The 22,507-nt window shown below is 38.9% G+C and overlaps 1 protein-coding gene across 2 annotated transcripts in view; it reads right to left on the reverse strand.

Annotated features, from left to right (window-relative positions):
- Positions 1-21,540, reverse strand: part of ACBD5 (acyl-CoA binding domain containing 5) — a 28,016-nt gene extending 6,476 nt beyond the window's left edge. Inside the window, exons 1-7 of one of the 2 annotated variants that reach the window (XM_010011399.1) lie at positions 21,425-21,540; positions 19,842-19,914; positions 16,196-16,307; positions 5,317-5,454; positions 4,375-4,575; positions 3,550-3,656; positions 1,281-1,557 (exon numbers count right to left, since the gene is read on the reverse strand). In XM_010011399.1, the coding sequence (XP_010009701.1) occupies positions 1,281-1,557; positions 3,550-3,656; positions 4,375-4,575; positions 5,317-5,454; positions 16,196-16,307; positions 19,842-19,914; positions 21,425-21,522 (1,006 nt within the window). In that variant the 5' untranslated portion in view covers positions 21,523-21,540. Of the gene's footprint in view, positions 1-1,280; positions 1,558-3,549; positions 3,657-4,374; positions 4,576-5,301; positions 5,455-16,195; positions 16,308-19,841; positions 19,915-21,424 lie in introns of both variants that reach the window. The other variant, XM_010011400.1, reaches the window with a different exon arrangement.
- Between the last annotated feature and the right edge of the window lie 967 nt (positions 21,541-22,507).

The following is a 22,507-nucleotide window of genomic DNA, read 5'->3' on the forward strand; positions in this document are numbered from 1 at the left end:
ACAGTATCACTCAAGGTCCTAGAACTGCATAAACATTTAGCAAAAAATTATTAATTCACATCCAGTCACGTTCAGCAATAAATTCTGCCCTAGTGAAAAGAAAGTAAGATCTGTCTTATTATCAAGGGCAGGTGTGTTTTAAGTTTGGCACAGTCTCCAGCTGGAAAACAAAGAATACTGGAATATAGTGATGAGAAAAGATGACTGCTTGAATCCTACAATACTCCTTTAAACTACAGAGGGCTAGCTGGGCTGCTTGCACACAGCAAACCTAAGTAAAACAACAAAAAAAAAGCAGGGGAGATGGTTAAACTATAATATGTTCTTCATAATAGTTTGCAATATAAATGTTATATTTGGATTTTTTTTTTTTCATTTTTGCATCTGATTATACATAGGTGCCATACAAAAGGCATGATATATATAATAAAATACTTTCTGGGGTTTTTTTTTAGTACAACTTTATCCTTGACTTTACAGATCATGCTACTGGAATATGGTGCTGCTCCTAGGTAACAGTATTAGAAGGATTACAGAATTAAAAAGAGCAGAGGTCCAACATAAACTGAACATCTGGACTATTATGTGATTAAGAATCATTAAGTTTTAAGTATCATAATAGATAGTATCAGAATCACTCAAAGGTGTGGCTAACACCCCAATTATATAGAAAACAATGTGTCACTGATAGCTTTCCAAGATGTTCCATGGTTTCAAATAAGAAACAAACATCTCTCTCTATTTTCAAATATAGAGGTATAAATGCACATGCATTTAAAAATAAGCATGTAACTTGTAGAGAAACTCTTCCCATGCACAGACGGGTTTTGAAAATTACATTTCTAAAAAGACAGGTGTCATAAAGGCCAGGTTGGGCAGAGCCTTGGGTGACATGGTTTAGTGCGAGGTGTCCCTGCCCATGGCAGGGGGATTGGAACTAGATGATCTTAAGGTCCTTTCCAACTCAAACCATTCTATGATTCTATGATTCTATATAGCAGCTGGAATTTAAGGGAAGCCATAACGGAAGCAGCTGATATGCTTATACAAGATCTCCATAGCAAAAGAAAATCCTTTTATAATACTTAGTATGAATGAAATAAACACTCTGAAGATAAAACTGATTGCTACCCACTGCAATTAGGATTTTGTTATCTATTTTTACTGTGAAAGACAGAAGCACTACATGGACAACGGACAGTGTTGGTAAGTGCTTCTCAGACACCAGTAACTTATGGCAGTCAGGAAAGCGGGGAACACAAAAGCAGGGTGCACAGTACCTCTCCCTCTTCTGACACTGTAGAAATCTGCTTTATCTCCACCCTTCTTCTCCTTGTGAGGGCCCCCATTACTGGCTTTGCCATCTTCTCCTCCACACTTGACTTCACCTTGCTCTTGAGCTGCTCCCTCTATGGTATTTCCAGGCTGAAGATTCCCATAAGTCACGCAAGTGCGCTTTGGAAAATCCGTATTTTCTAATAGAAGACTGTGATCTACATCCAAGAAATGGGATGAATGCTTTAAAGATCCTTTAGCTGATGTGATGATCTCCAAGGGCTACAAATTAACATTAGCAAGTCATTAAATTCTGTAAAATGTGACAGTTAACCAATAAAAGGAAGAAGCATCATCTCTACTTTTACTTCAAGAAAATAGTCTGCCCAGAATTAAGACTATTTTTTTTAACAGAAGCAGTTGTTTTCCTATAAAATGTGCTTACTATTGTCTAAATGTCGTCTTCAGACTGAAAAGGTATTTGAGGCAAGTATGCTCAAAACAGTGATACCACTTGGAATTACTTCAGACATTCCCAACATACAGTAATACTCAGTAATCAGTCAAATAGAACATTAGAATCTTAAAATGGTGAGTTTTCCCTTTTAAAGTTGGCTTTGCTTGCTAGACAGGCAAGTGGTATCCCAGCCTGGATTCATGAACCACATGGTCAAACATCACGTGCCATCAGCAACCCTGAGTAGGCAGTGTTTACACACACAGCAGAGAGATCACATTGCTTATGATCAACCTGTTCAGCACAGCTTGGCTGCACACCCTCTACCTCTCACCAAACAAAAGGAAGGCACAGAATTCATCAACTTCTCACTCAAAACGGGTGCTACTGCAGGAAGACATTAAAAATAGATGACATACATGTTGATCAGGTCATGATCACATGTTCTGCAACAGGACTGCCTTAAGGTGGCTCAAGCAACCCTTTGTTCAGCGCAAGCACTTGCACAAGGATATGCTGAAGCAGAAAGGGGACCTCAGCTTGCTGGAAAATAACTCCATGAGAAAGCCAGAATAACCAAAAGAAGGGGCAAATAAATGGAAACTGCTGCCAAAGTCCCATGTGTCAGATAGCAGTTCATAAACCTGGATCATCAGAACTGAAGGACAGAGTGCTTACTGTAGCTTTTCCAGTAAAAAGCTCTATTTAATACTTTAAATGAACCTCTTCTAGTTTGAGTATATCCATCTGTATGCTACTTGTATGTTTATTTACATATACCTGAACATTTGTTATTTTGTTTAAAACTATGACTTCTCTCATGCAGGTTGGGAAATTCTGGCAGATAATCCACCCACTTCAATTAAAGAATCTCAAACAAGCTTGAAAGATACATAGGATGATTGGGAAATCACCTAGATTAAAGAGCTTGCAGCACTTCTACCAAATCAGCTTTCCCAACATGCTTCATTACTGGATAAAATTTTGATTTGCTAAAAGGAATTCTCTAGATCCTCAGGCAACAGCTGGACAACAGAATGATGCAGTATCAGTGTGCTTACTGGCCTTCTGAACCCATGCATCACTCATATGTTCCTCCCCAGAATCAGGAAACTAGAGGTTTAAGTACAATCTACAAAGCTCATGCTTAAACTGGACCTGTGGAGAAGGTCCAAGCTAGTAAAGCCAACTAAGACTACAGTTAATACAATCATCAGGAGCACAGATTCAGTTAAAACTAAGCCAGCACAGTTGGTACCCACCTCTTATATGAAAGTTGGAGATGCACATTTATGGCTGAAAAGAGTACAAGAGAACCCAGAAATCACTGTCATCTCCCACTTCTCTAGACCTAGGCCACTTTCAGGCACTGGCCTACAGGCCACCTGCTAAGTGTAACTATTTATTTATTCTAAGAAACAAATGCAGGATTCATCAGGCCAGAAAAAGAGCATGTAAAAAGCTCATTGTTTCAAAGACACTGCTTCTCAGAGATAGCTGGATTCTGGTCCCTGTGTATGTTACAAGACCCTAAATTAATTTGTGCACACAGCCCATAGTCTCTTTGTACTGCTGGTTTGTTATATCTTCCCCTCACATAAATTCTCTGAGGGAAAAAATAGCAAGGCTTTTAGATCAGTAGTAATCAACTTGTAAAAGACTGACGACAAAAAGAACAAAAATAGTCCAGACAGGAGAAAGGTATACGTGAGTTACTTCATTCACCTCTGCATGTCCACGTTCACCTGACAGATAGGAACCTATTTAAATGTAAGCACACCAGTCTCAAAACACACCTAGTAATACTAAGCCCCTACCTCTTCTAATCCAAGTTGCTCCATAGAATCACAATAAACTTCACTGTCTGAATCACTGGTTAAGTGCTGAGTTGCTGAGATCTCTTCAGTACTCTCTTCATTTGCACCTGTACGAAAAGAACATACTAACACATGCTTTGTAGATGTGAGCCAAGCCTGGCAAAGAGTAAAACAGCAAGTTAAAATGTCTAGGTGAGCTTCAACTCATGCACCTTTTATCTACAACTGTCATCCTAAAGTTAGATTCTGAATAAAGAGGTTATATTAACATAGGAATTATATAAAACTTTTCCTAATTGGAAAATTATACCTCACACCAGCATTTCTGCATTATAAGCTGATAATTTTAATTTTACCTTGTAGATTCTACTCTCTTTCCTAAGGTCAGGATAAAACAGTTTTGTCTGAAATTACCAGTTAGCTTTAAAATGTTACATTTAGACATCAGTTTCAACAAACTGACATGTACATGTTCAGCCTTTGAGAATGACAAGTAAGATATTAGTGATTCTCATTTCACTACAGATCAGCTTTCAAACGCGGGTAGTACTTGCATAGGTAATATAATGCTTTTAAAAGAAAAAGCAATTGTATTTCTGTGGGTTTGGGGCCCTGTGTCTGAATTCGTCTCTTTCTCCAGGAGATCCTAAAAGAAAGCCTTATGGTATTATTTATTTTTTTTCTCCCAAGTAGTCTTTCTTCATGTTTCTACAACTGAAAGGCACCATTGCTGGTCTCTGAATCCCAAGATTAAGCTTTCAAGAAAAGAATTATTTTCCATGAAAAATATGTGCAAATGAAAGCATGGTCTTCCAGGGACAATACCTTGGTGAGCACTGTTATTTGCTATTTCTAGGCTTGGCTCAGTGTTCTTAATTTCTTCCTCTGGGTTCAAGCCATTCAGGGCAGATTTGGTCTGGATGTCATTCTGCATATCTGCAATAAGGCTGTCCTTGTAACTGCCATTAGTAACAACACCTTCGAAATCCTTAGCAACTGCTGATTCTGATTTCACATTCTTATAGCCTGTAAAAGAACAAGAAAACCTTGCAAATAGAAAGCTATGCACCCAATACTCAAAGTGTTTCTTCAAGTAGCTAACTCTAATGGACTACGTACAACGTATCTGCAGAACAAAATAGATTCATGTTTGCAGAGATTGTTCTGTTCTTGTAAAAAGTGTAAATACCAAGTTTAACTTGCACAAAGAGCAGATGATATTTAAAACATATGAAAGCAAATCCCAAGTAGGTCTCTCTGATAAATTAAATAATAATCCTCATGTTCTTGGAGGTAAAAACCTGTACAGAATCCCGAGTACTTAATTTCATTTGGTTTTCACTTGATGTTGTTTTTTCTCAAAACTCTTCATGGACCCCCTAAATCAATCTCTGAAAGTTCTGTTTTATTTCTGAAGACGAAAAAAGAAGTGATTTTCAATTCTGCAGCTACAGCCCATGTATCTATTAATAGCTCCCACAAACAGCACTGGCATCAAAAAGTACAGGGTATAGACTTTTAGCTAACCTACTGACAGGACTTTTTAGCTGAGTCAAAAATTGTATGGCATAGCTCACAAATCTGTACTTGTTCTGAATTTTATAACCCAGGTTGAGACACTGCCATTTTTTCACACATGCATTTGCATGCATTTGCATCTAATTCTCCTGAACAAATACAGCATTCACGATCCTTTGGGATTTTCTGCCACTTAGGTGGTCAAGAATAACTTTGGAAGAAACAATGGTCCACGTGCAGAAAACATACCCTTTCCATTTAGCTGCATTTCCTTTTCTTCCTCTTCACGAAGCCCTTCTTCTTCTGATTCTGCTCCACTATCACTACTTTCAGCTTTTCCATTCACAGCCTTTACATTCGGCGTGGAATTCATGACATTACTAAGGTCTAGGAAAAAAATCAAAGAGGTAAAAAAAAGATGTATTTTAAAAGAAACAAACACACAACCCTCCGCACCCTCAAATTATTAGTCAGTTCTACAAAAGTATTTCCATATTAGAAGAGGTACCCAATAATGACAGCTTCATTTCTGTAAACTCTTCCTTAATTGGTTTAATGTTTATGTTCTGTGGCCCAACACAGACTACCTGACTACTGGAGAAGAGATTCTCAATGATACTGAGGAAGCCTGCTGGCAGGAGACAGCCACTCTAACCAAGACCAAGGCTGTTACCCACACTTATAGTGTGGCTGCAGCAACATTTTATCTAGGACCCATGTGGCCGTGTTCTTTTAAACCCAGTGGTTTTATAGAAGTTCCCTTTTGGGCTGAAATGCCTCAAAAATGCTCTCAATTCAAAGGAAAATTTTGAAACACTGTATTCAATTATGTAAGCAACAGGACTCTGGAGAAGGTAAATACAATATCCCATGCATCTTCTCCTGCAGCAATGTAAGCAGACACAAAAGGTGGTAAGAAGACTCAAGTTTATACAGATCTTTATCTAGCAAAGGGCATATGGAAATAAATTCTCTGATTTCAGTGAAAAAGATAATGAAATAAATACACTGAGCATTTGTTTGCATGTCAAATTACATAAATATTTAAAACAAACCCCAAATCTTGAAATAGACAAAGTCATTGCTAAATCCTTAGTTTTCACTTCTTTGATTGCTTTGAGGATCACAAACAATTCACTCTGACTGTACAAAGAATTGCAACATAAAGATTATTAAAAAATAATAACAATTTAAGGGACAATTCTACCATATCCTGTAAAAAAGATATGGTTAAGTACAACCTGATGATCATCTAAGCCTCCTAGTTTAGGACAGAGTCATTAAGGTACAAAGAGGGGACAGTTTCTGCAAGACACACAGTTTACATGTTGACCCCAAGGCTGTATTCTGTTTCAACTGTCACCACAGCATCCCATTTGCATAATTTCTACATTCCCTTGTCAGAACCTTGAGAGATTAATTCTTACATTTAGGCTTAACATTAAACAGTAAAATGATAATTATACTGCAGTTGCCAAACCAGCTCTGCCACTTTCTTTGCTGCATGGTAATTTAGAGCTAAGGGGTTTCTGCTTTAATCTTGCAATGAAGATTCCCACATTCCTCTAGTTTCAAAGCTTATCCACAGTGGTTTTCAAAAAAACCCAAACCTTAATTTCTTGTACAGGAATAGTATGTTGAATATCCTGTTCACCTTAGTTTTACTGCAAGGTAAGGTTTCTGTGGGCACCCTGCATCACTGTTTTAGATTGATTTAATCCAGCTTTTATCTGAAGATTTAAAAAAGAATGATTCTTTATTGTAAAAAAAGAACTGCAAAAACTATGGTCTGTCTCGCAGACAAAAATATAAGCAACCACACCTTTTCTCCTCACTGAAAAACACTTTTTTCTGTCACAAAAGAAAAATACCAGCACATTCCCAGTTTATTTCTCATGAGCATGTCTCATTTATTGTGAAACCAAATTCTCAATATGTTTTTCTGAGAAGCAGCAATGTGAGGAGGATAACGTAGCAGTTAAGTCCTCACAGGGTGAGCTTTTAAGCGCAGACACAGCTCCCCTGGCACAGTAAGGCAGGCATCACCCTTTGTGTCCTACCCAGTCGTGGGAGTAAACAGGAAAGACAAGACTAGGAGGAACATTTAGCTGTGACAGAAGGTGAATTTAAACTGTAAACCTCCTCACCCTACCAAAGATAATGTAAAAAGTCCCAGCTATACCATAAGCTTTCTTCTTAAGGTTCACACTTTTCTTTTTTGTAGGAAAGGTCTTCATATATTCAGGCATGTTTTCTCCCTACTTAATTTCAGTAAGGAGATTTATTCATTTGGGGAAACTTCTAAGTGATACGTCACATATTTAAACAAAGGGGGAACTGAGTGAATGTATCAAGAGTGACAGATATACACTATCATGCTATGGGACACCCAAAGAACTGAAATCCATCAGGACCGTATTTCTTCCACAAAGTTATTCTTAACAACGGTGCTCCTAAAGACCATAAAGAGGCATCACTTTGATGCAGAGGCTGAAGAACACAGCATTGTAGAGTTTTGGCCACTTGAAATACCACACTTAATAGTGTACTTTTCCTCAGAACCTTTACACTGCTATCCTCATCAGGTCCATCCCCAACTGTTCTTACTGCATGTTAAAAACACAGCTTGCTCCCATCCTCCTTGTTTGCTTGAGCATCTGCTAACAAACTAGCGGTGATGGCCAATACTGGGTGTGACAGGGTTGAAGACTAAACAGAGCCAACTAGTAGTGATATCTACAGTCCCTGTTGGTAGGTTAATGCTACCCTGCATCCCTGAGGAATGCCTCTTTCAATATGAATGATGTAAGTCAAGCAAGCTTTTAAAAACTTACTTATTTTGTGCTAATCCTTGCCCCCTTTACTCTGTTTACCCACATCAAATGCAGGCAAAATGTTAGCTTTTTCTGTTGTCCTGGTTTAGATACTACAGAATCCCTCTTAGCTTATTTTCGTCTCACTGCCTACAACACTCAACTGGGAGATTCGTGACACGTTTCTCAATCAAAGCTGTACTGCTCTGTAGCTACGCAAGAAGTTAAATTCCATAAAAGCCTGGATTGTTGGGGGGCTTTTTAATGCTATATAGTAAGAGCTGCGTAACAGCAACATGCAAACAGAAGGAAGAAGAATTTAACAAAAGAATATGGTGAGATGGAAAGGATGCAAAGAACAGACACGCAGCCTCTCTACAAGCTTTCACTAGGTGTTTCTTTTCTTGTGTCAGCTCTATGAAGAGATTTCTTTAGAGTAATTCTAAATATATTTCTTTAAAGTCAGCACTACAATTCTCCTCAGTGATCTGTATAACGTTTCTCAAAAACATGTATTTGATTTCTAACTCCCCGCATATTTCAAGGCAAGTTTTGCTACCCAGAAGGGAGTTGGAAACTTAAATACCTCTGTGGATCTGCCCCAGCTTGAGGGTAATTTTCTGAACTAAACCTAGCCTAGCAGGTTTTTCTCAAATGCCTGGTATTTTTGGTTTTCTGAGGTACATAATTCTAATACAAAATTAACATGCACTGCTGGAGCTGTACTGATGGTTCGCTCAGCACAACATGGTATCCTCACCCTAGTCCTATAGCATCTTACACACTTTTCAAGTACCAGTGATCCCGAGACAGTCTACAACAGCAGGCAAAACAGACCATAAAACATTAAACTAGCTGTGTACGCCTTCATCACTTAAAAATTAAGTGCTTTTGTAACATACCATAAGTAGATTCAAGCTTTGTCAAAATTTTTGTATTAAGTCTCAGAGATCTATATGCTGTACGGAACTGTTTTGATAATCAGGTAACTGGAATTCTTTTCCTACCATCACAACAGGATGTTTCATGCTTGTTACCGATCCAAGTAGGCTCCCTCCTTCAATTCCAAGTTAATGCAACCATGTTCTGCCATTTCCAATACACTTAGTTACAAATCTCCACCTCCTTTTTGAAATTGATGTATCAAAATACTGCAAAAAGTCCACTGCAAGGAGTGACTGCAGTGAGAGAGGAGGAGTATATGCAAGCATCTGGGAGCAATAAGCTCTTCAGCTAGAAGAACAAGAGTTTCTATATCCTCATTTCCTTCCATTCTTTTTAATATAGCACACTACAAAGAAAATTTCCAGGGGCTGAGCCTGCTCTGTAACATCTGTTCCATACTACTGAAACAAGCTGCCACCACAAATAAGAAGAGATTTCAGAAGGATCCATCAAAAATAAAAGACAGAAAAATACAAAATTCCTTACTTTAACTACCACTGTTTTATCACTTCTAAGTGCATAAAGCATTAAGTTCCCCGAAAAATGTATTCCCTACGCACAGATTGTGGCAGCCAGTTCTTCCTCTAAATAGTTTTCCTTTCTTGTTGGTTAGTCTTCCTAAACTTTACTATAACAGAAAATGAAGCCTTTTCTCCTTTCTGTTTTTCTTTTATTATACTAAAAAACCTGCAGCCTTGTTTTGCCATCATTCCTCTCTCTGCTTGTCTGCTGTTCAAGCTGTTACAGCCTAAGACGTGCCCCTGCTCCATAAAACAATTTAATCAGCAATATTCATGTCTTTATTTACCATTTATAAACATCAAAACAATAGTTTGTGGATAAGAACACACAAAGACAATAGCAGCTTCTCAGACATTTATATTAAATTGCAAGTACGGTATTTAGGTTCACTGGTCATCCTGGACACCTTTACACTTCAGTAGGTATGGAGTTTCTCATCTCCATCCATACCAACAGTATCTGTTCCCTTGAATTTTCAGAACATGTTCCATTCAAATAAGGATACCAAGTTTTTGGGTTGACTTAGATGGATTCCCCTCCTCCCTGATACTCCTGAGCCTGCCAATACAGACAAGCTGCCTGGGATTTCCTGACAAAGCAGCCCAGGAGAACAGCAGCTGCCCCACAGGCATTCCCAGCACTGGCAGGTAGTTCCACGATGGCCACTGGACATCCAGAGTGCAGGGCCACCAAGCACAGGCAGCTCAGTTACATGGTGCATGTGCAGCAAGACCAACGGATCCAGGCTCTGCCAACTTCCTGTCAGCACCTTCACCAACAATCCCAAGTGAGAACAAACAGCAAGAATAGCTGCTGCTTTGATATTTATGGTAACTTGCAAGAATAGTGAGACCATTCCAGGATCCAGGATGTCCCCATGTCTGGTCCTACTTCGCTCTGGGAGAGTGAGCAAGACTTGCTAAGCTCTATTCTGTATGGAAGAGATACAGTCAACAGCTGGAACTTACACTTTGCATGACAAGTAGAGGAGCATTATGCTCTTGAGTTTTGTCCCAGAAAATACCAAACATGAATACAGTAAACTCAGAACCCAATAAAGAAAATTGAATTATGCTTGAAAGCAACAAAACCCCATATTGCTGAGTCACTCATAGTCCAGAAACTCTGGTCTGTAATATTGTAGCCTGAATCAAAAATTGCTTTGCCCTGCACAAGAAAAAAACCAAACCGAACAGGAAATAACATGAAGATCATATTCTCACGCCATCTACTCCAAGCCTACCAGTTGAACAGCCTTTTACAATGCCCAGTCTCACAGACAACACAGGTGGCTTAACAGAGTGTGTGTGCTTAACAGAGATGGCTTTTCCATACATCTTAGAGGCTATGATTAAAGTAATTACTTTTGCTGTAACAAAGTTACGCATGAAACACCCCCATGCCCACTAAGCACTTTCCTGAGAGCCATCAAGATATGACTGCCTACATCTGTTCTTCCCCAGCCTCCCATACCTGTGTCTACTGCTGCTTTATAGCTTGCCTTTGTAGAACAGAGGTGCAAGAAATCTGAATTTCAGTTCTCTCATCACAAGATCTGACACAAGTGAGACCTCTAAAAGATAAGACACCAACATTTTATAGCAAGTCCAGAGGAGGGCCACGAGGATGACCAGGGGGCTGGAGCCCCTCCCGTATGAAGACAGGCTGAGAAAGTTGGGGCTGTTCAGCCTGGGGAAGAGAAGGCTGCGTGGAGACCTCATAGAAGCCTTCCAATATCTGAAGGGGGCCTATAAGGATGCTGGGGAGGGACTCTTCATTAGTGACTGTAGTGGAAGGACAAGGGGTAATGGGTTTAAACTTAAACAGGGGAAGTTTAGATTAGATATAAGGAAGAAGTTCTGTACAGTGAGGGTGGTGAGGCACTGGAATGGGTTGCCCAAGTAAGCTCTGAATGCTCCATCCCTGGAGGTGTTCAAGGCCAGGTTGGACAGAGCCTTGGGCGACATGGTTTAGTGTGAGGTGTCTCTGCTCATGGCAGGGGGAGTTGAATGATCTTAAGGTCCTTTCCAACCCAAACCATACTGTGATTCTATGAAGTGGGTACATCTGCTAGATTCTCAAAACCTGAAAAGCTTTTGACAACTTCTTTTCCCTTTTGCAGGGAACTGTTGTCTGGCTGGAGGAAAAAAAGAAAATCCAGGTCCAAAGACCAGTTATGCACAAAAACTGTTCCTGTTGACCCAATCCAGCATGAAAAAGAATAAAGACAGGCTTTGTTTTGCTTTTCATGGAAGAAAGCTTCTCTTAGCTCCCCACCACATTGAAAAAAAAGTTTTTAATCTTACATTTGGATACTCTGCTGCTCACCCTGTGGGGATATATTCGCTACTACTATGTATGACAGAATTGCTGTTGATATCCTCAGGCTTGAGCTATGCTGATGCTCTGCCCTAGTTTTTCAACATTATTAAGACAGCACTGGAATAAAACCATCAGGTTAAAGTTAAGTCACAAAATAAGCTCAGTTCTGAGCTGGAAAGTCTGAAGCAGGTATATACTGCAACAGGACAAGCCACAGCTTGTTGAGACACTGATCCTTATCTCCTTGAGACTCTCCACTGACTTTGGCACTTGCTGGCCCAGCCCTTAATCCTATAATAATCCCATCCTGCAGCCAATGCTGCAGAGAATGTTCTAGATGCTTCTGAAGGTAAGCTACTGAACTACTGAGATAGTAACAAAAAGATTTTGTATAGTAAGTTTCACAGTAGCCTCTCTGAATACAAGCTAACAGCTGTAGTCAAGATTACAGATAATCCCTGGAAACTAGAAGAGGAGAAGTAGTTTAAAGGACAGCTCCTTCTGCCCCATGCTTGCCCTGCCTTGATGCCCCTCCTCACTGGGATGCTTCCACCGGCTTAACATACCCTACTGAAGCACAGCAATTTCAGACTAGCAAGGATTTTAGCTTTTTCCCCTCTTCTTACAAAGCATCAAGAAAATTCACAGCCATTGAGTCCCTTAAAAATCCTAGTGAAGAAAGGAGGAGAATGAAGGAAATCAGTTTAGCAAGTATCTTTGAAGTCAGACAGAAAAGTGAGCTTAAGAAGGAAATAGAGGGTGTTTCACAGAAGAGGCCCACAAACAAGTAGGAAGTGTGCCACCAATTGCTGACCTATGTCCTGTACTAACTACTGCCTTTGAAATGTGTTTGCATGTATTGGTTTGTTTTAAAAGCACACAAGCCTCAGTGAGCATCCTTTTTTAAACCTAACTCCCACATCCGATGCAGGAAGGCACTAAGCAAGTTGTTAAATAGCTGTATCTGCCTGTGAGTCAGGTCAAATTCTGCCATTCACACAAGCTGCTACAAAGCAGTGTCCTGTATGGGCTCCTAGTGCCAACATGCTACACCGCTACCAGCACTGCCCGAAGTCTGCCTATGCAACAATGAGTCACCTTGCTCCAACAGGGCTTCATCTTGTGCAAGACAGCTGGGAGCAAAGTTTTCAGGAGAGAAGCACTCATTAGGATGACAAAATTTAAGAGGAGTATAATGCCAAAACTTTCCGCAGCCTCTGCAGTGCATAACTTATCATTACTGGAAGCAACATAATCTTCACAAAGGCTTACAAAGAGTACTACTACTCAACATAAAGGCAAAGGTCATCTTTATTTAGCAGCATTTTAAAACAGATCAAATGCCTTATCACAAAGCAGAAGGAGTACACAGGAAAATTCTACTGAAGAGCTTGTGACAAATTTCCAGATACTTTGCTTAGTTGCTGAGATAACTTAGTGTGGGCCTGTCAAGTAGGGATTTTCTTTTTCTGCTTTGAATTTACTCACATTCAGAAAAAAGAAAACATCCACAACACATTCAGAAGGACAAGCTGGCTCTGAAACTCTTTATGTTTTTCACCCAGTATCAGATCAGTAAGGTGCCAATTCTAGCCCACCTTTGGCTCCTGCAGGTGTAACATAACAAGAAAGCTTGAATGCAAATTCTGAAAATTTCAAATTCCCTGAGCAATGGTATTTTGAAGCTTCTTTTTAGCATTGGCTTCGACATGCGCTTCTTGTGAATTTAGTAGGAAGTGCAAAAAGTTAAAAGGTTGCTCTTCTAAAGCGTTTCCCCAACTTATTCTTCCAGCAGCTGCAAACAAAAGCATCCTTCTGCAATACTGCAAGTTACCTATTCTCTTCTGCAGCACTATGATAGCTAAAAGCCCATTTTCTTCTTTGATGTCCAGGGTTTTATGTACCTGAAAATAATTTCTCAATAATTTTCTCTGTACAGAAGTACTTCACACCTGTCAGGAAGAGACTACTGACTGAACTTTCCAGAGAACCTTTTCTCACACAGCTGCAAGATGAGTCTTCAAAACACTACCAAGGTTATACAGTTTTGAAATACCAGTCAGATTTGCTCAGCCTATTAGAGGGAATTCTCTAGTTTCCTTTCTTTACCAACACATCCAAGTCTGGATATTTGTAACCCACGGATCCGGCAAGTTTGTCCAAGTTGTCTAGTAGATGTTATAAGTCATTGTAATGCTGGCATGTCAGGCTTCAGTGTTCTTTATTAAGGAAAGCCACAAGCTCTACTGATCCAGGAAGACAGTAGTTCAATGGTTTGTATTCAACAATTTCAATGAAACCACAAGGAGTAGAAATTAAATTTTAAAAGGCTACACTTTTCTGTTGAGGCCAGTCTGCCAGAGATCATATACCGGTCACAGCTGATGCACACTAAACTTCCATAGAAACTTTTTGACTAGTTCAAGAATACTGCTGATTTTGAGGAAGCATGCAATTCTTAAACCATTAGATAATGATTTTCATACAGATTAAAATCTGATGGAAGAAGACTGGAAGGTGAACTCAAACCAGAATGGGCCAGAAGGTGGGGGATTACAGTACGAAGTGAGAGACTCAAGAGAAGGGTCCCAGTTTTCAGAACATACCAACTGCTTGCCCACGAAAAGAAATACCTTCTACAACAGAAGCTATTGAGAGTAGGGGCTTAGAGACAATGGAACAAATGAGAGTGGAGAAACTAATGCAACCAAAACGTAACAATGTGTTAATGTTTAACAGTGTTGCTGCCAGTGTCTATACCACCTCAACACAGACTTGAGCACATTGGTTCTATTCTTTAGCAAGAATTCGGAAGATTGAAGGTACTTACACTTCCTTAATTCCGTGAAATAGTTTGAGACTTGTACTGTAAACAACAATAATTATTTCCAGCTTCACTTTTGCTTGGAAAACTGGCTAGAGCCCTGAAGAAAGGGTTTCAAATTCTCAACTGCAATGGTAAAGTTATAACACTCAATGGACTTTGCGAAAATTGTCTTAATTCATTGTGGCCTAATTAGATGTTGCAGCTTTAAACTGTATGAATGATGACATATCACTAGATTTATTGCAACACTGACAGGACAAGACAGAGCTGAAATTTGCTATTCTGTTTTACTTACACTGCCTTATGGCTAAGCTGCCTCTTTAAAAAAAACCAAAAACAATATGATAGATTTGTTACTGATAATTTGTTATTAACTTCTGTGATTCACTGTTTGCCTAAATAAGTCACTTTAAAAAGTAGATTTTGGCACTGTGCCATAGACACCAAGTCCAAGTAGATCCTTATTACATAGATCATCAACCTGAATCTACCGACTGCCTGTCAATCCAGCTGTCAGGCAAGCTCATTAAATCCCAGACATGAAGCATACAGAATTTTAGTTGAGGGGGAAAAAAAAAATAAAAAATAAAAAAATCACACAGCTTTCAAAATGGCCATTTAAAAACTTCTACCATTGCCTTTCCTCAAAAACAATGAAAAACTATTTCTGTTTCTCTGAGACATGATACAAAACTATCTTCCTTTAAGGTAGGGTGCATGCTGCATGCAAAAGGCAATTTAACCAGTTGACGCCTACTTAAGCACATTAAACCAATTAATTTGTGCAATGATTTGTTTTTTAAAAGACTGTTTCAAGTTTTACCCTGTTGTATTTCAACTTTAACTGTAATTTTAAACCAGATTTAAACAACTGTAAGTCTTATATTACAACCTTATGAATGCATTACCTGTCACATAATAACTATTATCAAAACGTTCTCACAATGGTATTGCTACATAAAAATTACCACACTGATTTTTATGCAGCTATGACACCAATGGGTTTGCCACTTGTCAGAGATTTAAAATGTTTAAATAGATATCCACTTCCTGAACTTGAGCCTCAGAAAACTTAACTTCACAAACCCATCTTATATTCTTCAATCATGGTTTCTCTAATACGTACAAAACCATGGATTTCAATTGTAGATTTCTTTAGATTTTAGATCAGATGGCAGAGCTGGATTACCAACTCTGCATGCAATTTGATAATCCACAGATACATCAGGATGTAACAGTACACATTAATTGTTCCTTTACTGATGGAAAAGCAGAGACTAGATTTGGTTGGGGGAGCTGTTTTAAATACTCTCCTTTTTGCGGGGGAAGAGACTTCCTTCAGCAGCTTAAAGAGTCTGTAGACAAGGACAAAACATGCAGCTTCCTGGGTCTACCTTGGTTTTGTACCACAAAAGCAAACTAAAACAAAATCCAGTCTAATGAGGTGGCAAGCCCAGAAGTTATGGGTGTTAGCAGGAAGTTACTACAGCACCAAAACAATGGAAGAGATGAATTTACACATAATTTATTATTCCTACCTTCCAAATACTTAGAGACTTTCTCCATTCGAACTGCCATACGGTAAAGAGAATGAACAGAAAGATGCAACATTTAGCTTTAAAATCATTTCCAGAAAACAAGCCCCCAAAATTCTGGAGTTGTGATTAGCAGTAGTAAAAAGGAAGTTATTTGTCCGAACCTGAGGTTAGGTCAGATCCTCTGTTCTTTTTATCTTCTACTATTTCATAGAACGGGCCTATTACTTGTAGTAATTCTTCAACTTTGTCCGTCATTGGCATACTCTCAAGTATCTGCACAAGTCCAAAATATGAAGCATCTTATGAAACAGCATTTCAATGATCCATTCATTTCAACTGATTTTAGAAACTGCTGGTCATTGTAAAACATTTCACCACATTATTCTGATTTTCTTTTTTTCTTTTTTTTAGTTATTAAAGGAAAATAACATAAAGCTAATCTACCATAAATGAATCTGAACTAGCTATATTAGCTTTTCTTAGGTGAAGAGAAGATGGGAGAGGTAATGCATCTGCCATCAGAATACAGCAAAATTGGGACGGTACAAAGATTGAAGAGCAAACCAGAACCAAGAGCAGCAAACTAGAACCAAGTTCTGCTCTTGAACTCGCTTGGACTTAATTTAGTAAAAATTCCTTTATTTTACGTTACGAAACCAGTACCTTCAATCATCTGACAGGAATGCAAAATCTTACCTCTCAAGTAGATTAAATAGATATTTAATAACTAAGTATTATTTTAAAAGCATACCTTTCAACCCAAACCATCCTATGATTCTATGATATTATTGTCCAATTCTAGTTTAAGGTCCATTCAACCAAACTTTTTGCCAATAGCTTTATTCCCTAACCCTATTTTTTATTATTATTTTTAAAGAGGTAATAGCTATAGGAAGAGACTCTGTAGAAGCAAACTAACAGCTACAGTACACCCCCTCCTCCAGAAGACCACCAAGAAAGCAACAGATGGAGAAACAAGTTGCCATAGAACATGCTGCTCAAAAGCACCAAGCATACCAGTAAGCAGTAGAAGCAAAAGCTACAGCATTACTTCACAAAGCAGCAGTGTCAGGCAGACTAGCAGGTAACAAGTCAACACTTGCAAACCAATCCAGGATACCAATAATCTTATCAATCCGCAGTTTCACTGCCACTTCTCTGATCTATTCAGTGTATATAATTCATTCCATATTTGTTAGAGAGAAATGCTCTGTGCTCAGACACCGAGCTGGAGACAAACCAGAGCCAGGACAGTTCTGTGATTTTAATTTTTTTTTCTTTTTTTTTTTTTTTTTTTAAACTATAATAACATTGGGAGAAACAAGAAAACTGTTCTAGAATAACACTTGTATTTGCTAAGGATTTACTTCTACAGTCTGCACTGTAAATTGTTTCATACATGTTATTTCTACAATGCACATAACTGCTGTTCATCTGTTCTGAATACACCTCAACATAATCTTGGAGCAATTCTTAGAGCCTTACCACACAGTTCCTGTTAGAGTTTTGTAACTGCTAGCTTTCAGGTGAGCAAGAAAAATAGCAAATACTTCCACAAGCAAAATCAGTTGCTTATTTATATAGCCACTAGGCATAACACAGAATCTTAAAATTTGAAAGTGCAAAGTAAGTTATTACATGTCTTTATTACTGTTTTCTTTGGATGTCAGACAGTTCCATATATGAAGACTCTTGTTCTAAATTAAAAACACCATATAGTCTTAACTCTTCCTTATGCCAAGGTATCACTCATTTCTAACATAAAACAAACTAAGGTATCTGAAATGTAAATAAATTAAAGAGTATTGCAGTACAAAATTTCAGAAATGCTACTTGGAAGTTAAATTAACCTTAAACAAAATGCACCTGGGCTCTTAGCTAAGACCAAGATTATGTTTGGTCATCTCCCACCAGCACCTCAAAAACCTCACTTAGACACATTCCTCAACAGCTCCCATTTTCAAGGGTACCACATGAAGGGAAAAAACTAACCAAAAAAACCCCACAAACAAGTTCATAATAAAAAGTATCTTGTAACAGGGTCATCTGATGCATGTACAGCCCAAACATGATGTGCAAATAATGCTAGGGACATGCCCCAGGGGCAGGGGGGGGAATATAGCAATCTTATACACTCTTAAACACAGTTCTGTGATATCAGTATACAAGTAGGGTTTTGCCCCCTTAGACATGGATACCTATGCAGCAACAGCAGAATGCCCATAGTAACACCACAAGGATTAGTGCAGTATGTGCTGATAAAACAACCCAGTGGATCCATTTGAAATGCACTTCCATGGACATTTCAAGTAGAATCAATCGGGTTGGAAAAGCTGAAGCTAGTATTTCAAGTGTGAGAGCTGAAACAGCACCACAGCAGGGTAAACAGATTCCCCAGTTTCAAAGCTGAGTGAGGCAAGAAGCCATTTACTCTTCAATCCCTACAAGAGCCAGAATATTTGTGCTTTATTAGGGTCAAGAGAGTACACTTTGTCACAGGAGGCTTACTAGAAGGTTTTTTTACAACAAACATTGCAGTTTCACTTAGTTTTAGTGTCCTGACCAAATCAATTACTGCATTGAAAAAAACAAGGTTCTCTACTTAAGCATTAATGCATTTTGAGCCTGGGATTTGAAATAAAGTACTAGCTTTTGTGGCATGCATTCAAATGGAATTATTAAAATTTAGTGGGATTTTTGACCAAATGAATATTTGGCTTTCTGTGTTTTCTGGAGCTGTTTATTTTTCATTTTAAAGCAACTACATTAACACCAGCAGGAACTAAATTATCAAAATTACAGACAGGAAGAAGAACAGTGGTCAGACTCCATCTCCATGCCTAGTAGAAGTTTTTGTTGTATCAATCATTAGACATCTTAAGAGATCAATGTCAAGATAGTGGCCTAGGAGAAAAGCAAGTGTCTTCAGAGTAGAACTGCTCCTTGATGCTAACCTCATTACAACAATACATTACAATGATACTTTTATCTGGATTGACAGTAAACAATCTTTAAACTGGAAAGGCCACCTAGAAGACCTTCAGTGTAAAGACTGCAGTGAAGAGTTAGTTAACAAAAGACAATTACTTTAATTCTGATGTTTACTTCAGCTAATGCTGCAATTCCTGCTTAATAACTATGACTGTTTGCAAGTTACACATCTATTCCAAGAAAGACAGACCAAATTACTCAGTTGTAATCATACATATGCATGTATATAATAGTTAGAACTATTACATACAAGGAGTATTTTCATGACAAGTACAGAAAATTCAGGTTGCTGAGTTCTTCTTGAAAAAAAAAAAAAAAAATCAGAGAAGATTACATATTTGATTATACTCATGCCTCCAGTCATGACAGTGAGACTCTTGCTCCTGAAGTCCTTCTGGAAGGTTGGTTCTTTCCTTTCTAAGATAAGGATCAGTTACCTCTCAACTCTGAGAACTGAGGCAGTTTGCAACAAATCAGCTTTTCAGCTTTTCTTTCGCTGTACTTTAAAGTTCCACTTTTTCACCCACTGCCTCCTTTATCAAGGTTTACCTTTCTTTAGCTCTGTCATTTAAGCTTTCCATCAGCTAGAGCTCTCCTGTTTCTCTGAAAACAACCCAAATTCTACGGCTTTGGAAGGAACTACATAATTTTCTTCTCCCTGTGGACCAGACAGTGTAGAACTGAAATGTAATGGCTCACGTAGGGACTAAATCATTTGGAGCTTTGACAGTAGTCAGCAAGATCTCCCTCATGTTCCCTAATTTACTTCTGGAACATCTGTTCTAGAAGATCCCTCCCACTCATTAATAAACTTACCTTTTTCATTTCTTCAACATAGGCTATCATGGCTTCTTCTTTGGACATGTCTCCCAAGGCACTCCAAGCATCCCTAGAAAAGAAAGCCGCATACATCTCCACTATCTCCAGAGCCTACTGGATTATTTTTTTTTAAGCCTGGCCTTAAGTAGGTCAGTTATGTAATGCCCAAAGTTCCTCTCGTACAAACAAAATGCAACAACAATTCACTTTTTTAAGTCCAAATACATAATTTGCAAGGATAATCACATAGTGGTACATCAACAGAGAAGCAACAAACTGAACAGCCTGGGGACTGAAGAGCTCCTCGCTAACAGACTATCATCTTGTACCTGGTAAGCTGTTAACAAGCCCAGATATGAGACACACATTTCCCTTTTGATCCACTGGATTTTTTTAAGACTCTCTGCTGTAGAAAAAAAGCAGGCACAGACACTTCAGCCAGCACTTGCAAACAGTTGTCAGCAAGTTAGAACAGTTTAACCATCATCCCCAGTTACCACTGTAGCTACTTGTGACCTAAAAAATCTCTTGCTCTCCAACTCTGCAACACAGAAAGCTCAAATCCGATTTATCGGTATCGCACAAGGAATATGTCAGAACAGAGACTGGAATAAAACATTTCCATACTCAGTCTTGCACTTGATTCTTGATTTGTCACTCTCCTTCCCTCTTGCCAGAGTATTTGTCCCACTTAGAGCAAAACCCAAGGTTGGTGGCTCATGTTTCAGGTACAACCAACCATGTTCCAGAAAGCTTACTGCCCTAGTCCTCTGCGAAGATAGACCCTTTGACCTGACTTGGGGAGAAAGGAAGGAAAGAAAAATGGGGGTGGGGGGTGCTGGTGGGGGTTAGGGGAAGTCACAGGAATCTTCACAGATCCCAAGACAAGATGACCATGACCATAAAGACAGTAATAATACTTGTACTTCAGGATAAGTCTTTACTAAAATATAATAAGCAAAGCATTCACATGGCTTTTCAAACAGATCTTAGCAATCTGGTGCATTAGAAGCCTTCCCAGCACAAGGAAAATACAGACAGCGGGAATCCCTACCATTGAGCAGACAAACCAGAAAGACACATAAATCAGAACTCTCCCCAAGAGCTTGAAGCTGTATTAATAGCTGTCAATGAGCACAAACTTATTTCAGGCTCACATTACACATGAAAACTTGAGAAGGAAGAATTCCAGACTCATCCACATCACACTTTCTGCAGAGCACCTACAATTTCATTCTACAACATGGGATAAACACTGCAGAGGTACCATGATGGTGCTTGCCCAAGAAAAACTTGCCCACCTGCAGAACCCAAGGGAAGGTATTCACCTGCAACTCTGAGAAATTTTAAGTTACCTGAGCAAGAAAGCTGGAACACAAGACAGAAAATGAATTCAAGCATCAAAGGTTTTGGACATTCTTTAAGAGATAAACAAACTCACTAAACACTTTCTCCAAGTGGCACTCTTCTAAACCTCTCCATGCTAAGCATTAATAAAAACCCCCAAACACCCTCCCCTCCCCCCAAAAAAAACCCCACAAACAAACACCACCACCAAACAATAACTCATGAAAAGTTACCATTTATATCTACCAATCGGATCCCAAAATCCAGGCCGTGGAATGTTACAGGGTCCCTGGGTTGCTTGTTTATAAAAGCTATAGAACTTGAGCATCATTTCATTTGTCGGCTGGAATGAGCCTAGTGAAGGAATTTTGAAATACAATTAGATTGTAATCAAGAATATTAACGAGTATTGTATAAGCTTAGTTTTTCTGTGAGAAATTAGCCTGCAGTTTGTTACAGCCTGAGTCACAGCAGTACAATTTAAGTCAAAGGAGAACATCTTCATCTACCATGAATCAGCACCACTGACTTATTTACTTCACAAACAGCAAGTTGCAGATTGACTTGAAGGGACTATAACCTTTACTGCTCCTAAGGTCAGACTCCACAATTAAAATAAAACGAGAGTAATAAGTAACATGAAGGAAGTGCCCTTCCACTCAGTTTAAAGGGACACGTAAACAAAGTATCTTCCAAGTCACTTTACTGTTACAAACAGAATCTTGCTGAAAGACTCCAGAACTTTAAAAAACCCAACTAAACCAACAAAAAACCCAAACACAACAAACCCAAACCAAGGCCTTCTGCAGTGTTTTTTATTATTTGGGGTGTTTGACAGCACTTTCAGTAACAGTTCCACTGTATCTTCTTCCCACTTTTTTTCTTTTCTTCCTTTGTGGAACACACTTTTGTAGAGGTAGAAGATGTAGATACAAAACTGTTACAGCTGGCAGGAAAGATTCATAACCAATCTATACCTCTACACTTTGAGGTTCAGTTCTACTCATTAGGAGAAATTTACAGTGACCTTTACAGTCGTACCTCAACAAACCCAGTTTTGCTTACACCAGAATAATGACGTACCTAACAACCAACTTTTTTCTTTTTTCATCACCTTTATTACTCTTAACCAAAAAGTCATGCTGATTGTTTTGCTTTTCCGCTAACTCCTTCAGCAGACGAGGCTCACGGTGACAGCTCTGAGGCCGTCAAACCAACTCGAGGATTTGAGGGAGGCTGAGACCCTTCCCCTGCGCTCCTCGCACCGCACCCCGGGCAGCTGACAGCCCCCCACCGACAGGCGCCCGCGGGGGACC

Source organism: Nestor notabilis, unplaced genomic scaffold (assembly GCF_000696875.1).
Source record: "Nestor notabilis isolate BGI_N333 unplaced genomic scaffold, ASM69687v1 scaffold29893, whole genome shotgun sequence".
NCBI lineage: Eukaryota > Metazoa > Chordata > Aves > Psittaciformes > Psittacidae > Nestor > Nestor notabilis.